Source organism: Crinia signifera, chromosome 3 (genome assembly GCF_055691185.1).
Source record: "Crinia signifera chromosome 3, ASM5569118v1, whole genome shotgun sequence".
Taxonomy (NCBI): Eukaryota; Metazoa; Chordata; class Amphibia; order Anura; family Myobatrachidae; genus Crinia; species Crinia signifera.
In genome coordinates, this window is record NC_139219.1 from 148,467,739 (window position 1) to 148,483,063 (window position 15,325).

The 15,325-nt window shown below is 45.1% G+C and overlaps 1 protein-coding gene across 2 annotated transcripts in view; it reads left to right on the forward strand.

Moving 5' to 3' along the window:
• The first annotated feature begins 15,033 nt into the window (after window positions 1–15,033).
• The window catches only part of MED23 (mediator complex subunit 23), an 89,595-nt gene continuing 89,303 nt past the window's right edge, over window positions 15,034–15,325 (forward strand). For both annotated transcript variants that reach the window (XM_083176708.1, XM_083176709.1), the window contains exon 1: window positions 15,034–15,320. In XM_083176708.1, coding sequence (XP_083032834.1) covers window positions 15,282–15,320 — 39 coding nt within the window. In that variant the 5' untranslated portion in view covers window positions 15,034–15,281. The remainder of the gene's footprint in view (window positions 15,321–15,325) is intronic.

The following is a 15,325-nucleotide window of genomic DNA, read 5'->3' on the forward strand; positions in this document are numbered from 1 at the left end:
ATGCCGCTGCTCGGAGAGTGCAGGGCATGTTCCCAAAGTTATGAAAATGGGGGTCATTGTGCCACAATGCTATGCACCTCGACCCAAAGCACTTTTTATTCTGAGCAGCCACAGCTCCAGTCCAGCTTGCCATAAGGAAAAAGTTGGGTGGTATGCAATACGAACAGCTGAAGATGCTGAGTAGCAGAACATCTTGTAACTGGGAGACAAGTAGTATATTGGGGGAAATGGGGAGCAGTTTCTGCATGCTACATGCTACCTGTAATAGGGATGGTCATTCCCAATTGAAGGTTAAAATATAATCGATGGTCAATGACTGATGTTGAATGCATTTTTTTAATTGATAGGGTAATCAGAAGGTTTCTCACCATCAATGATGCACAAGTGATAAATATATGTATTTTTCTTTTTACAAAATTGTCTGGAAACGGAGCTTAGCCCATAGCAATACTGTACAGCAGGCATTCCCAACCACGGTCCTCAAGGCACACCAACAGTGCAGGTTTTAGTGATATCCAGGCTTCAGCACAGATGGTTTAATCAGAATCCCTCAGATACTAATTAGCATACCCTCCAACTTTACCGATTTAGCCGGTACAGTACCGTTTCTTCACGGTCTGTACCAGCTAAATAAATGTGTACCGAATGTACCGTTTTTTTGTGATCAGGAACCCGATCAGGAATCAAAGTGCAGCGGGCCACTGCTCTCAAGGACGACTAGCAGTGCGGCAGCAGAAGAACGGGGGTGGTGGTGCAGGGAACCGGGCAGGAGAAGACGCTGCAGCGGCGCAGTGGGAGAACAGGACTTAAAAAAAAAAAAAGCCCATACAAATGAATGGGAAGCCATTCATTGTCTGAGACCTCTCTCAGCCAATCAGCGATTGGCTGAGAGAGGTCTCAGCCAATCAGTGGCTGCCCATTCACTATGGGCTTTTAAAAAAAAAAAGTCCTGTTCTCCTTCCGCTGGCGCTGCAGCGTCTTCTCCTGCCCAGTGCCCTAATGTATGGAGGCCTTAACTGCAGCCTAGCCTCCAATGGAGGGAGTGACAGATCCGATGGCCAAATCCTCACTCCACCCACCCTGCCTCTCAACAGCGAACCTGCGCATTCTCTGTACCAACACCGCAGGCACCTGTGAACTGACGTCAGCAGCAGCCGGAGCTAGCGGGTGACCGGCTGATCCGGATTGCTGCAGAATGCAAGCCCAGTTTGAGGAGTCAAGGACATTTAAGGAAAGCAGCAGCTCTCTGGTCAGTGTTAAAACACGCACATTTTACACATAACCACTCCCCTTTTTCTTGTGGCCACCCCCTTCCAAATGTGTACCGATTTTTGGCCATCAGATGTTGGAGGGTATGTAATTAGGTCACCTGTGCTCAAGCCTGGATATCTGCAAAACCTGCACTGTTGGTGTGCCTTGAGGACCGTTGTTGGGAATGCCTGCTGTACAGTATGTATTGCAAAACAGTAGTGGCGGAACGAGGCTGAAGTTGGCTTCTTATTCGGCCAGCTTCTTATTCGAGCTCCAGCTTCTTATTCGAGCTCCAGCTTCTTTTTCGAGCTCCAGCTTCTTATTCAGAAAAATCACCTTTACAAGGGTTAATGAATCATGGACCACAAATTTCACTGCAGAAATCAACACAGGGGGGTTGCCTACATATGACCCACTTGCAATTTCTTTTGACCAACAATGATTTGGGCAGAAAATGGGCACAAAAATGGGCATGGGTCCCAGATATCATTTTGAATAAGTAGCTGGTGTCCTGCAAGGGTTAAACAGCGTTGGTCAAAAAATATTACACTGGAAACCCGCACAGGGGGGTCACTTACATATGACCCACTTGCCATTTCTTTTGACCAACAAGGATTTGGGCAGAAATAGGGCAGTAAAGTGGGCATAGGTCCCAGATGTCATCATTTTGAATAAGTAGCTGGTGTCCTGCAAGGGTTAAACAGCGTTGGTCAAAAAATGTTACACTTGGAATCCACACAGGGGGGTCAGATACATATGACCCACTTGCCATTTCTTTTGACCAACAAGGATTTGGGCAGTAATAGGGCAGTAAAGTGGGCATGGGTCACAGATGTCAATATTTTGAATAAGTAGCTGGTGTCCTGCAAGGGTTAAACAGTGTTGGTCAAAACATATTACACTTGAAACCCACACAGGGGGGTTGCCTACATATGACCCACTTGCAATTTCTTTTGACCGACAATGATTTGAGCAGAAAATGGGCACAAAAATGGGCATGGGTCCCAGAATCATCATTTTGAATAAGTAGCTGGTGTTCTGCAAGGGTTAAACAGCGTTGGTCAACAAATATTACACTGGAAACCCGCACAGGGGGGTCACTTACATATGACCCACTTGCCATTTCTTTTGACCAACAAGGATTTGGGCATAAATAGGGCACTAACGTGGGCATGGGTCCCAGAATCATCATTTTGAATAAGTAGCTGGTGTTCTGCAAGGGTTAAACAGCGGTGGTCAAAAAATCTTACACTTGGATTCCACACAGGGGGGTCAGATACATATGACCCACTTGCCACTTCTTTTGACCAACAAGGATTTGGGCAGAAATAGGGCAGTAAAGTGGGCATGGGTCACAGATGTCATAATTTTGAATAAGTAGCTGGTGTCCTGCAAGGGTTAAACAGCGTTGGTCAAAACATATTACACTTGAAACCCACACAGGGAGGTTGCCTACATATGACCCACTTGCAATTTCTTTTGACCAACAATGATTTGGGCAGAAAATGGGCACAAAAATGGGCATGGGTCCCAGAATCATCATTTTGAATAAGTAGCTGGTGTTCTGCAAGGGTTAAACAGCGTTGGTCAACAAATATTACACTGAAAACCCGCACTAGGGGGTCACTTACATATCACCCACTTGCCATTTCTTTTGACCAACAAGGATTTGGGCATAAATAGGACACTAACGTGGGCATGGGTCCCAGAATCATCATTTTGAATAAGTAGCTGGTGTTCTGCAAGGGTTAAACAGCGTTGGTCAAAAAATGTTACACTGGAAACCCGCACAGGGGGGTCACTTATATATGACCCACTTGCCATTTCTTTTGACCAACGAGGATTTGGGCAGAAATAGGGCAGTAAAGTGGGCATAGGTCCCAGATGTCATCATTTTGAATAAGTAGCTGGTGTCCTGCAAGGGTTAAACAGCGTTTGTCAAAAAATGTTACACTTGGAATCCACACAGGGGGGTCAGATACATATGACCCACTTGCCATTTCTTTTGACCAACAAGGATTTGGGCAGAAATAGGGCAGTAAAGTGGGCATGGGTCACAGATGTCATCATTTTGAATAAGTAGCTGGTGTCCTGCAAGGGTTAAACAGCGTTTGTCAAAACATATTACACATGAAACCCACACAGGGAGGTTGCCTACATATGACCCACTTGCAATTTCGTTTGACCAACAATGATTTGGGCAGAAAATGGGCACAAAAATGGGCATGGGTCCCAGAATCATCATTTTGAATAAGTAGCTGGTGTTCTGCAAGGGTTAAACAGCGTTGGTCAACAAATATTACACTGAAAACCCGCACTAGGGGGTCACTTACATATCACCCACTTGCCATTTCTTTTGACCAACAAGGATTTGGGCAGAAATAGGGCAGTAAAGTGGGCATAGGTCCCAGATGTCATCATTTTGAATAAGAAGCTGGTGTCCTGCAAGGGTTAAACAGCGTTGGTCAAAAAATGTTACACTGGAAACCCGCAAAGGGGGGTCACTTACATATCACCCACTTGCCATTTCTTTTGACCAACAAGGATTTGGGCAGAAATAGGGCAGTAAAGTGGGCATAGGTCCCAGATGTCATCATTTTGAATAAGTAGCTGGTGTCCTGCAAGGGTTAAACAGCGTTGGTCAAAAAATGTTACACTTGGAATCCACACAGGGGGGTCAGATACATATGACCCACTTGCCATTTCTTTTGACCAACAAGGATTTGGGCAGTAAAGTGGGCATGGGTCACAGATGTCATTATTTTGAATAAGTAGCTGGTGTCCTGCAAGGGTTAAACAGTGTTGGTCAAAACATATTACACTTGAAACCCACACAGGGGGGTTGCCTACATATGACCCACTTGCAATTTCTTTTGACCAACAATGATTTGGGCAGAAAATGGGCACAAAAATGGGCATGGGTCCCAGAATCATCATTTTGAATAAGTAGCTGGTGTTCTGCAAGGGTTAAACAGCGTTGGTCAACAAATATTACACTGGAAACCCACACAGGGGGGTCACTTACATATGACCCACTTGCCATTTCTTTTGACCAACAAGGATTTGGTCATAAATAGGGCACTAACGTGGGTATGGGTCCCAGAATCATCATTTTGAATAAGTAGCTGGTGTTCTGCAAGGGTTAAACAGCGTTGGTCAAAAAATCTTACACTTGGAATCCACACAGGGGGGTCAGATACATATGACCCACTTGCCACTTCTTTTGACCAACAAGGATTTGGGCAGAAATAGGGCAGTAAAGTGGGCATGGGTCACAGATGTCATCATTTTGAATAAGTAGCTGGTGTCCTGCAAGGGTTAAACAGCGTTGGTCAAAACATAATACACTTGAAACCCACACAGGGAGGTTGCCTACATATGACCCACTTGCAAATTCTTTTGACCAACAATGATTTGGGCAGAAAATGGGCACAAAAATGGGCATGGGTCCCAGAATCATCATTTTGAATAAGTAGCTGGTGTTCTGCAAGGGTTAAACAGCGTTGGTCAACAAATATTACACTGAAAACCCGCACTAGGGGGTCACTTACATATCACCCACTTGCCATTTCTTTTGACCAACAAGGATTTGGGCAGAAATAGGGCAGTAAAGTGGGCATAGGTCCCAGATGTCATCATTTTGAATAAGTAGCTGGTGTCCTGCAAGGGTTAAACAGCGTTGGTCAAAAAATGTTACACTGGAAACCCGCACAGGGGGGTCACTTATATATGACCCACTTGCCATTTCTTTTGACCAACGAGGATTTGGGCAGAAATAGGGCAGTAAAGTGGGCATGGGTCCCAGAATCATCATTTTGAATAAGTAGCTGGTGTCCTGCAAGGGTTAAACAGCGTTGGTCAAAAAATATTACACTGGAAACCCGCACAGGGGGGTCACTTTCATATGACCCACTTGCCATTTCTTTTGACCAACAAGGATTTGGGCAGAAATAGGGCAGTAAAGTGGGCATAGGTCCCAGATGTCATCATTTTGAATAAGTAGCTGGTGTCCTGCAAGGGTTAAACAGCATTGGTCAAAAAATGTTACACTTGGAATCCACACAGGTGGGTCAGATACATATGACCCACTTGCCATTTCTTTTGACCAACAAGGATTTGGGCAGTAATAGGGCAGTAAAGTGGGCATGGGTCACAGATGTCATTATTTTGAATAAGTAGCTGGTGTCCTGCAAGGGTTAAACAGTGTTGGTCAAAACATATTACACTTGAAACCCACACAGGGGGGTTGCCTACATATGACCCACTTGCAATTTCTTTTGACCAACAATGATTTGGGCAGAAAATGGGCACAATAATGGGCATGGGTCCCAGAATCATCATTTTGAATAAGTAGCTGGTGTCCTGCAAGGGTTAAACAGCGTTGGTCAAAAAATATTACACTGGAAACCCGCACAGGGGGGTCACTTACATATCACTAACTTGCCATTTCTTTTGACCAACAAGGATTTGGGCAGAAATAGGGCAGTAAAGTGGGCATAGGTCCCAGATGTCATCATTTTGAATAAGTAGCTGGTGTCCTGCAAGGGTTAAACAGCGTTGGTCAAAAAATGTTACACTGGAAACCCGCACAAGGGGGTCACTTATATATGACCCACTTGCCATTTTTTTGACCAACAAGGATTTGGGCAGAAATAGGGCAGTAAAGTGGGCATGGGTCCCAGAATCATCATTTTGAATAAGTAGCTGGTGTCCTGCAAGGGTTAAACAGCGTTGGTCAAAAAATATTACACTGGAAACCCGCACAGGGGGGTCACTTACATATGACGCACTTGCCATTTCTTTTGACCAACACGGATTTGGGCAGAAATAGGGCAGTAAAGTGGGCATGGGTCCCAGAATCATGATTTTGAATAAGTAGCTGGTGTCCTGCAAGGGTTAAACAGCGTTGGTCAGCAAATATTACACTGGAAACCCGCACAGGGGGGTCACTTACATATGACCCACTTGCCATTTCTTTTGACCAACAAGGATTTGGGCAGAAATAGGGCAGTAAAGTGGGCATAGGACCCAGATGTCATCATTTTGAATAAGTAGCTGGTGTCCTGCAAGGGTTAAACAGCGTTGGTCAAAAAATGTTACACTGGAAACCCGCACAGGGGGGTCACTTACATATGACCCACTTGCCATTTCTTTTGAGCAACGCTGTTTAACCCTTGCAGGACACCAGCTACTTATTCAAAATGATGAAATCTGTGACCCATGCCCACTTTACTGCCCTATTGCTGCCCAAATCCTTGTTGGTCAAAAGAAATTGCAAGTGGGTCATATGTATCTGACCCCCCTGTGTGGATTCCAAGTGTAAGATTTTTTGTTTTGACCAACGCTGTTTAACCCTTGCAGAACACCAGCTACTTATTCAAAATGATGATTCTGGGACCCATGCCCACTTTAGTGCCCTATTTCTGCCCAAATCCTTGTTGGTCAAAAGAAATGGCAAGTGGGTGATATGTAAGTGACCCCCCTGTGCGGGTTTCCAGTGTAATATTTGTTGACCAACGCTGTTTAACCCTTGCAGGACACCAGCTACTTATTCAAAATGATGATTCTGGGACCCATGCCCATTTTTGTGCCCATTTTCTGCCCAAATCATTGTTGGTCAAAAGAAATTGCAAGTGGGTCATATGTAGGCAACCCCCCTGTGTGGGTTTCAAGTGTAATATGTTTTGACCAACACTGTTTAACCCTTGCAGGACACCAGCTACTTATTCAAAATAATGACATCTGTGACCCATGCCCACTTTACTGCCCTATTACTGCCCAAATCCTTGTTGGTCAAAAGAAATGGCAAGTGGGTCATATGTAAGTGACCCCCCTGTGCGGGTTTCCAGTGTAATATGTTTTGACCAACGCTGTTTAACCCTTGCAGGACACCAGCTACTTATTCAAAATGATGATTCTGGGACCCATGCCCACTTTAGTGCCCTATTTCTGCCCAAATCCTTGTTGGTCAAAAGAAATGGCAAGTGGGTGATATGTAAGTGACCCCCTAGTGCGGGTTTTCAGTGTAATATTTGTTGACCAACGCTGTTTAACCATTGCAGAACACCAGCTACTTATTCAAAATGATGATTCTGGGACCCATGCCCATTTTTGTGCCCATTTTCTGCCCAAATCATTGTTGCTCAAAAGAAATTGCAAATGGGTCATATGTAGGCAACCCCCCTGTGTGGGTTTCAAGTGTAATATGTTTTGACCAACACTGTTTAACCCTTGCAGGACACCAGCTACTTATTCAAAATAATGACATCTGTGACCCATGCCCACTTTACTGCCCTATTACTGCCCAAATCCTTGTTGGTCAAAAGAAATGGCAAGTGGGTCATATGTAAGTTACCCCCCTGTGCGGGTTTCCAGTGTAATATTTTTTGACCAACGCTGTTTAACCCTTGCAGGACACCAGCTACTTATTCAAAATGATGATTCTGGGACCCATGCCCATTTTTGTGCCCATTTTCTGCCCAAATCATTGTTGGTCAAAAGAAATTGCAAGTGGGTCATATGTAGGCAACCCCCCTGTGTGGGTTTCAAGTGTAATATGTTTTGAACAACACTGTTTAACCCTTGCAGGACACCAGCTACTTATTCAAAATAATGACATCTGTGACCCATGCCCACTTTACTGCCCTATTTCTGTCCAAATCCTTGTTGGTCAAAAGAAATGGCAAGTGGGTCATATATAAGTGACCCCCCTGTGCGGGTTTCCAGTGTAACATTTTTTGACCAACGCTGTTTAACCCTTGCAGGACACCAGCTACTTATTCAAAATGATGACATCTGGGACCTATGCCCACTTTACTGCCCTATTTCTGCACAAATCCTCGTTGGTCAAAAGAAATGGCAAGTGGGTGATATGTAAGTGACCCCCTAGTGCGGGTTTTCAGTGTAATATTTGTTGACCAACGCTGTTTAACCCTTGCAGAACACCAGCTACTTATTCAAAATGATGATTCTGGGACCCATGCCCATTTTTGTGCCCATTTTCTGCCCAAATCATTGTTGGTCAAAAGAAATTGCAAGTGGGTCATATGTAGGCAACCCCCCTGTGTGGGCTTCAAGTGTAATATGTTTTGACCAACACTGTTTAACCCTTGCAGGACACCAGCTACTTATTCAAAATAATGACATCTGTGATCCATGCCCACTTTACTGCCCAAATCCTTGTTGGTCAAAAGAAATGGCAAGTGGGTCATATGTAAGTGACCCCCCTGTGCGGGTTTCCAGTGTATTATTTTTTGACCAACGCTGTTTAACCCTTGCAGGACACCAGCTACTTATTCAAAATCATGATTCTGGGACCCATGCCCACTTTACTGCCCTATTACTGCCCAAATCCTTGTTGGTCAAAAGAAATGGCAAGTGGGTCATATGTAAGTGACCCCCCTGTGCGGGTTTCCAGTGTAATATTTTTTGACCAACGCTGTTTAACCCTTGCAGGACACCAGCTACTTATTCAAAATGATGATTCTGGGACCCATGCCCATTTTTGTGCCCATTTTCTGCCCAAATCATTGTGGGTCAAAAGAAATTGCAAGTGGGTCATATGTAGGCAACCCCCCTGTGTGGGTTTCAAGTGTAATATGTTTTGAACAACACTGTTTAACCCTTGCAGGACACCAGCTACTTATTCAAAATAATGACATCTGTGACCCATGCCCACTTTACTGCCCTATTTCTGTCCAAATCCTTGTTGGTCAAAAGAAATGGCAAGTGGGTCATATATAAGTGACCCCCCTGTGCGGGTTTCCAGTGTAACATTTTTTGACCAACGCTGTTTAACCCTTGCAGGACACCAGCTACTTATTCAAAATGATGACATCTGGGACCTATGCCCACTTTACTGCCCTATTTCTGCCCAAATCCTTGTTGGTCAAAAGAAATGGCAAGTGGGTGATATGTAAGTGACCCCCTAGTGCGGGTTTTCAGTGTAATATTTGTTGACCAACGCTGTTTAACCCTTGCAGAACACCAGCTACTTATTCAAAATGATGATTCTGGGACCCATGCCCATTTTTGTGCCCATTTTCTGCCCAAATCATTGTTGGTCAAAAGAAATTGCAAGTGGGTCATATGTAGGCAACCCCCCTGTGTGGGTTTCAAGTGTAATATGTTTTGACCAACACTGTTTAACCCTTGCAGGACACCAGCTACTTATTCAAAATAATGACATCTGTGACCCATGCCCACTTTACTGCCCTATTACTGCCCAAATCCTTGTTGGTCAAAAGAAATGGCAAGTGGGTCATATGTAAGTGACCCCCCTGTGCGGGTTTCCAGTGTAATATTTTTTGACCAACGCTGTTTAACCCTTGCAGGACACCAGCTACTTATTCAAAATCATGATTCTGGGACCCATGCCTACTTTAGTGCCCTATTTCTGCCCAAATCCTTGTTGGTCAAAAGAAATGGCAAGTGGGTCATATGTAAGTGACCCCCCTGTGTGGGTTTCCAGTGTAATATTTGTTGACCAACGCTGTTTAACCCTTGCAGAACACCAGCTACTTATTCAAAATGATGATTCTGGGACCCATGCCCACTTTAGTGCCCTATTTCTGCCCAAATCCTTGTTGGTCAAAAGAAATGGCAAGTGGGTGATATGTAAGTGACCCCCTAGTGCGGGTTTTCAGTGTAATATTTGTTGACCAACGCTGTTTAACCATTGCAGAACACCAGCTACTTATTCAAAATGATGATTCTGGGACCCATGCCCATTTTTGTGCCCATTTTCTGCCCAAATCATTGTTGCTCAAAAGAAATTGCAAATGGGTCATATGTAGGCAACCCCCCTGTGTGGGTTTCAAGTGTAATATGTTTTGAACAACACTGTTTAACCCTTGCAGGACACCAGCTACTTATTCAAAATAATGACATCTGTGACCCATGCCCACTTTACTGCCCTATTTCTGTCCAAATCCTTGTTGGTCAAAAGAAATGGCAAGTGGGTCATATATAAGTGACCCCCCTGTGCGGGTTTCCAGTGTAACATTTTTTGACCAACGCTGTTTAACCCTTGCAGGACACCAGCTACTTATTCAAAATGATGACATCTGGGACCTATGCCCACTTTACTGCCCTATTTCTGCCCAAATCCTTGTTGGTCAAAAGAAATGGCAAGTGGGTGATATGTAAGTGACCCCCTAGTGCGGGTTTTCAGTGTAATATTTGTTGACCAACGCTGTTTAACCCTTGCAGAACACCAGCTACTTATTCAAAATGATGATTCTGGGACCCATGCCCATTTTTGTGCCCATTTTCTGCCCAAATCATTGTTGGTCAAAAGAAATTGCAAGTGGGTCATATGTAGGCAACCCCCCTGTGTGGGTTTCAAGTGTAATATGGGTACTTGTTTCCTAGAACGGCCACAACGATTTAGATCGTTGTGGTCGTAAGATAAAAAATCGGATCGATCGCATCGCATGCGATTTGGTCGCATACGATGCGACCGTTCCGATCGACCGATTTTTAACCCGATTTTTTTTTTTTTTCCCCAGATTTGTTTAAATTGCCCCCCCAAATGTTAATAAGTGTGCTAGACCCCACGATAGACGTGAACCCGAAGCGTGGCGAGCGCAGCGAGCCCGCGAGGGGCGGCGGTGCGCGTCCTCCGACCTTTTCATTCCCCTACTATCCACTAGGGCGTGGAGTGAGAATATAATAGTGTGGCGAGCGCAGCGAGCCACCGAGCCCGAAGCGTGGCGAGCGCAGCGAGCCCCGCGAGGGGACGCGTCTAACTTCACAGGTATACGCGTCCCCTCGCGGGGCTCGCTGCGCTCGCCACGCTTCGGGCTCGGTGGCTCGCTGCGCTCGCCACACTATTATATTCTCACTCCACGCCCTAGTGGATAGTAGGGGAATGAAAAGGTCGGAGGACGCGCACCGCCGCCCCTCGCGGGCTCGCTGCGCTCCCCACGCTTCGGGTTCACGTCTATCGTGGGGTCATGGCGGGCACATAAAAAATGTGAAATGGGTCATATTGGCCCATTTCACCTTTTTTATCATTTTTCCCTATGTGAGATGGACTTAATCAAGTCCATCTCATCTTGTGCCATTATAATGGCACAAGACCGACCGATTTCAATGTTAAAAGATTTTTTAACATTGAAGTCTATGGAAAAATCGGGTCAATCGGTCGGTCGCATCGCGGCCGATTTTAATTGGTCGCGACCGACCGATTGACCCGATTTCTGTCAATCAAATGGAAAAAATTGTAAAAAATCGGCCACATCGTGAGGATCGTGTCCCTTAATTAAGAGCCACGATCACTCACGATTGTGGCCGTTCTAGGAAACAAGTACCGTAATATGTTTTGACCAACACTGTTTAACCCTTGCAGGACACCAGCTACTTATTCAAAATAATGACATCTGTGACCCATGCCCACTTTACTGCCCTATTACTGCCCAAATCCTTGTTGGTCAAAAGAAATGGCAAGTGGGTCATATGTAAGTGACCCCCCTGTGCGGGTTTCCAGTGTAATATTTTTTGACCAACGCTGTTTAACCCTTGCAGGACACCAGCTACTTATTCAAAATCATGATTCTGGGACCCATGCCTACTTTAGTGCCCTATTTCTGCCCAAATCCTTGTTGGTCAAAAGAAATGGCAAGTGGGTCATATGTAAGTGACCCCCCTGTGTGGGTTTCCAGTGTAATATTTGTTGACCAACGCTGTTTAACCCTTGCAGAACACCAGCTACTTATTCAAAATGATGATTCTGGGACCCATGCCCACTTTAGTGCCCTATTTCTGCCCAAATCCTTGTTGGTCAAAAGAAATGGCAAGTGGGTGATATGTAAGTGACCCCCTAGTGCGGGTTTTCAGTGTAATATTTGTTGACCAACGCTGTTTAACCATTGCAGAACACCAGCTACTTATTCAAAATGATGATTCTGGGACCCATGCCCATTTTTGTGCCCATTTTCTGCCCAAATCATTGTTGCTCAAAAGAAATTGCAAATGGGTCATATGTAGGCAACCCCCCTGTGTGGGTTTCAAGTGTAATATGTTTTGAACAACACTGTTTAACCCTTGCAGGACACCAGCTACTTATTCAAAATAATGACATCTGTGACCCATGCCCACTTTACTGCCCTATTTCTGTCCAAATCCTTGTTGGTCAAAAGAAATGGCAAGTGGGTCATATATAAGTGACCCCCCTGTGCGGGTTTCCAGTGTAACATTTTTTGACCAACGCTGTTTAACCCTTGCAGGACACCAGCTACTTATTCAAAATGATGACATCTGGGACCTATGCCCACTTTACTGCCCTATTTCTGCCCAAATCCTCGTTGGTCAAAAGAAATGGCAAGTGGGTGATATGTAAGTGACCCCCTAGTGCGGGTTTTCAGTGTAATATTTGTTGACCAACGCTGTTTAACCCTTGCAGAACACCAGCTACTTATTCAAAATGATGATTCTGGGACCCATGCCCATTTTTGTGCCCATTTTCTGCCCAAATCATTGTTGGTCAAAAGAAATTGCAAGTGGGTCATATGTAGGCAACCCCCCTGTGTGGGTTTCAAGTGTAATATGTTTTGACCAACACTGTTTAACCCTTGCAGGACACCAGCTACTTATTCAAAATAATGACATCTGTGACCCATGCCCACTTAACTGCCCAAATCCTTGTTGGTCAAAAGAAATGGCAAGTGGGTCATATGTAAGTGACCCCCCTGTGCGGGTTTCCAGTGTAATATTTTTTGACCAACGCTGTTTAACCCTTGCAGGACACCAGCTACTTATTCAAAATCATGATTCTGGGACCCATGCCCACTTTACTGCCCTATTACTGCCCAAATCCTTGTTGGTCAAAAGAAATGGCAAGTGGGTCATATGTAAGTGACCCCCCTGTGCGGGTTTCCAGTGTAATATTTTTTGACCAACGCTGTTTAACCCTTGCAGGACACCAGCTACTTATTCAAAATCATGATTCTGGGACCCATGCCCACTTTACTGCCCTATTTCTGCCCAAATCCTTGTTGGTCAAAAGAAATGGCAAGTGGGTCATGTGTATCTGACCCCCCTGTGTGGATTCCAAGTGTAACATTTTTTGACCAACGCTGTTTAACCCTTGTAGGACACCAGCTACTTATTCAAAATGATGACATCTGGGACCCATGCCCATTTTTGTGCCCATTTTCTGCCCAAATCATTGTTGGTCAAAAGAAATTGCAAGTGGGTCATATGTAGGCAACCCCCTTGTGTGGGTTTCAAGTGTAATATGTTTTGACCAACACTGTTTAACCCTTGCAGGACACCAGCTACTTATTCAAAATGATGATTCTGGGACCCATGCCCACTTTACTGCCCTATTTCTGCCCAAATCCTTGTTGGTCAAAAGAAATGGCAAGTGGGTCATATGTATCTGACCCCCCTGTGTGGATTCCAAGTGTATCATTTTTTGACCAACGCTGTTTAACCCTTGCAGGACACCAGCTACTTATTCAAAATGATGACATCTGGGACCTATGCCCACTTTAGTGCCCTATTTCTGCCCAAATCCTTGTTTGTCAAAAGAAATGGAAAGTGGGTCATATGTAATTGACCCCCCTGTGCGGGTTTCCAGTGTAATATTTTTTGACCAACGCTGTTTAACCCTTGCAGAACACCAGCTACTTATTCAAAATAATGATTCTGGGACCCATGCCCATTTTTGTGCCCATTTTCTGCCCAAATCATTGTTGGTCAAAAGAAATTGCAAGTGGGTCATATGTAGGCAACCTCCCTGTGTGGGTTTCAAGTGTAATATGTTTTGACCAACGCTCTTTAACCCTTGCAGGACACCAGCTACTTATTCAAAATGATGACATCTGGGACCTATGCCCCCTTTACTGCCCTATTTCTGCCCAAATCCTTGTTGGTCAAAAGAAATGGCAAGTGGGTCATATGTATCTGACCCTTCTGTGTGGATTCCAAGTGTAAGATTTTTTGACCAACGCTGTTTAACCCTTGCAGAACACCAGCTACTTATTCAAAATGATGATTCTGGGACCCATGCCCACTTTAGTGCCCTATTTCTGCCCAAATCCTTGTTGGTCAAAAGAAATGGCAAGTGGGTCATATGTAAGTGACCCCCCTGTGCGGGTTTCCAGTGTAATATTTGTTGACCAATGCTGTTTAACCCTTGCAGAACACCAGCTACTTATTCAAAATCATGATTCTGGGACCCATGCCCACTTTAGTGCCCTATTTCTGCTCAAATCCTTGTTGGTCAAAAGAAATGGCAAGTGGGTCATATGTAAGTGACCCCCCTGTGCGGGTTTCCAGTGTAATATTTTTTGACCAACGCTGTTTAACCCTTGCAGGACACCAGCTACTTATTCAAAATGATATCTGGGACCCATGCCCATTTTTGTGCCCATTTTCTGCCCAAATCATTGTTGGTCAAAAGAAATTGCAAGTGGGTCATATGTAGGCAACCCCCCTGTGTTGATTTCTGCAGTGAAATTTGTGGTCCATGATTCATTAACCCTTGTAAAAGTGATTGTTCTGAAAAAGAAGCTGGAGCTCGAATAAGAAGCTGGCCGAATAAGAAGCCAACCTTAGCCTCGTAGTGGCGGACCGGTCGGTGGGTGAAACCATCGATAGTTCTCTTCCAGATGGTTCCACACGGTCACCATCGAAGTTTTCCGTCCAGTGGTACCATCGATGGGTAACTCACCGATGGCCATCCCAGCCAGCCCTCTACTAGAAGTGCAGCGGCTGATGGTAGGACAACCTATCAGAGGCTTCGACCGAACTACGCATGCGCCTGTACTTTCATCGGAGGTCAGTGTCACAGTGAGCGAGGGCGGCCAATGTCTCCAGTTTCCGGGGAAGAAATGAGGCGTTGCACCCGAACAGGATACGGTTCAAGGAGGTGCACCCGGCGTATAACACCGCTTATCTCATGTATTGTGTAATGTGATGTATATGTTCTAGAGAGCGCAGCGCCGTGTAGTATGTAGCGCAGACGCTGCTGGCGTGGTGTCCTGACTCCCGTAAACAGCGCTGTGCCCATCATCACAGGAGACATGGAGTCCCAGCTGCAGAGCATCTTCGAGGAGGTTGTGGTAAG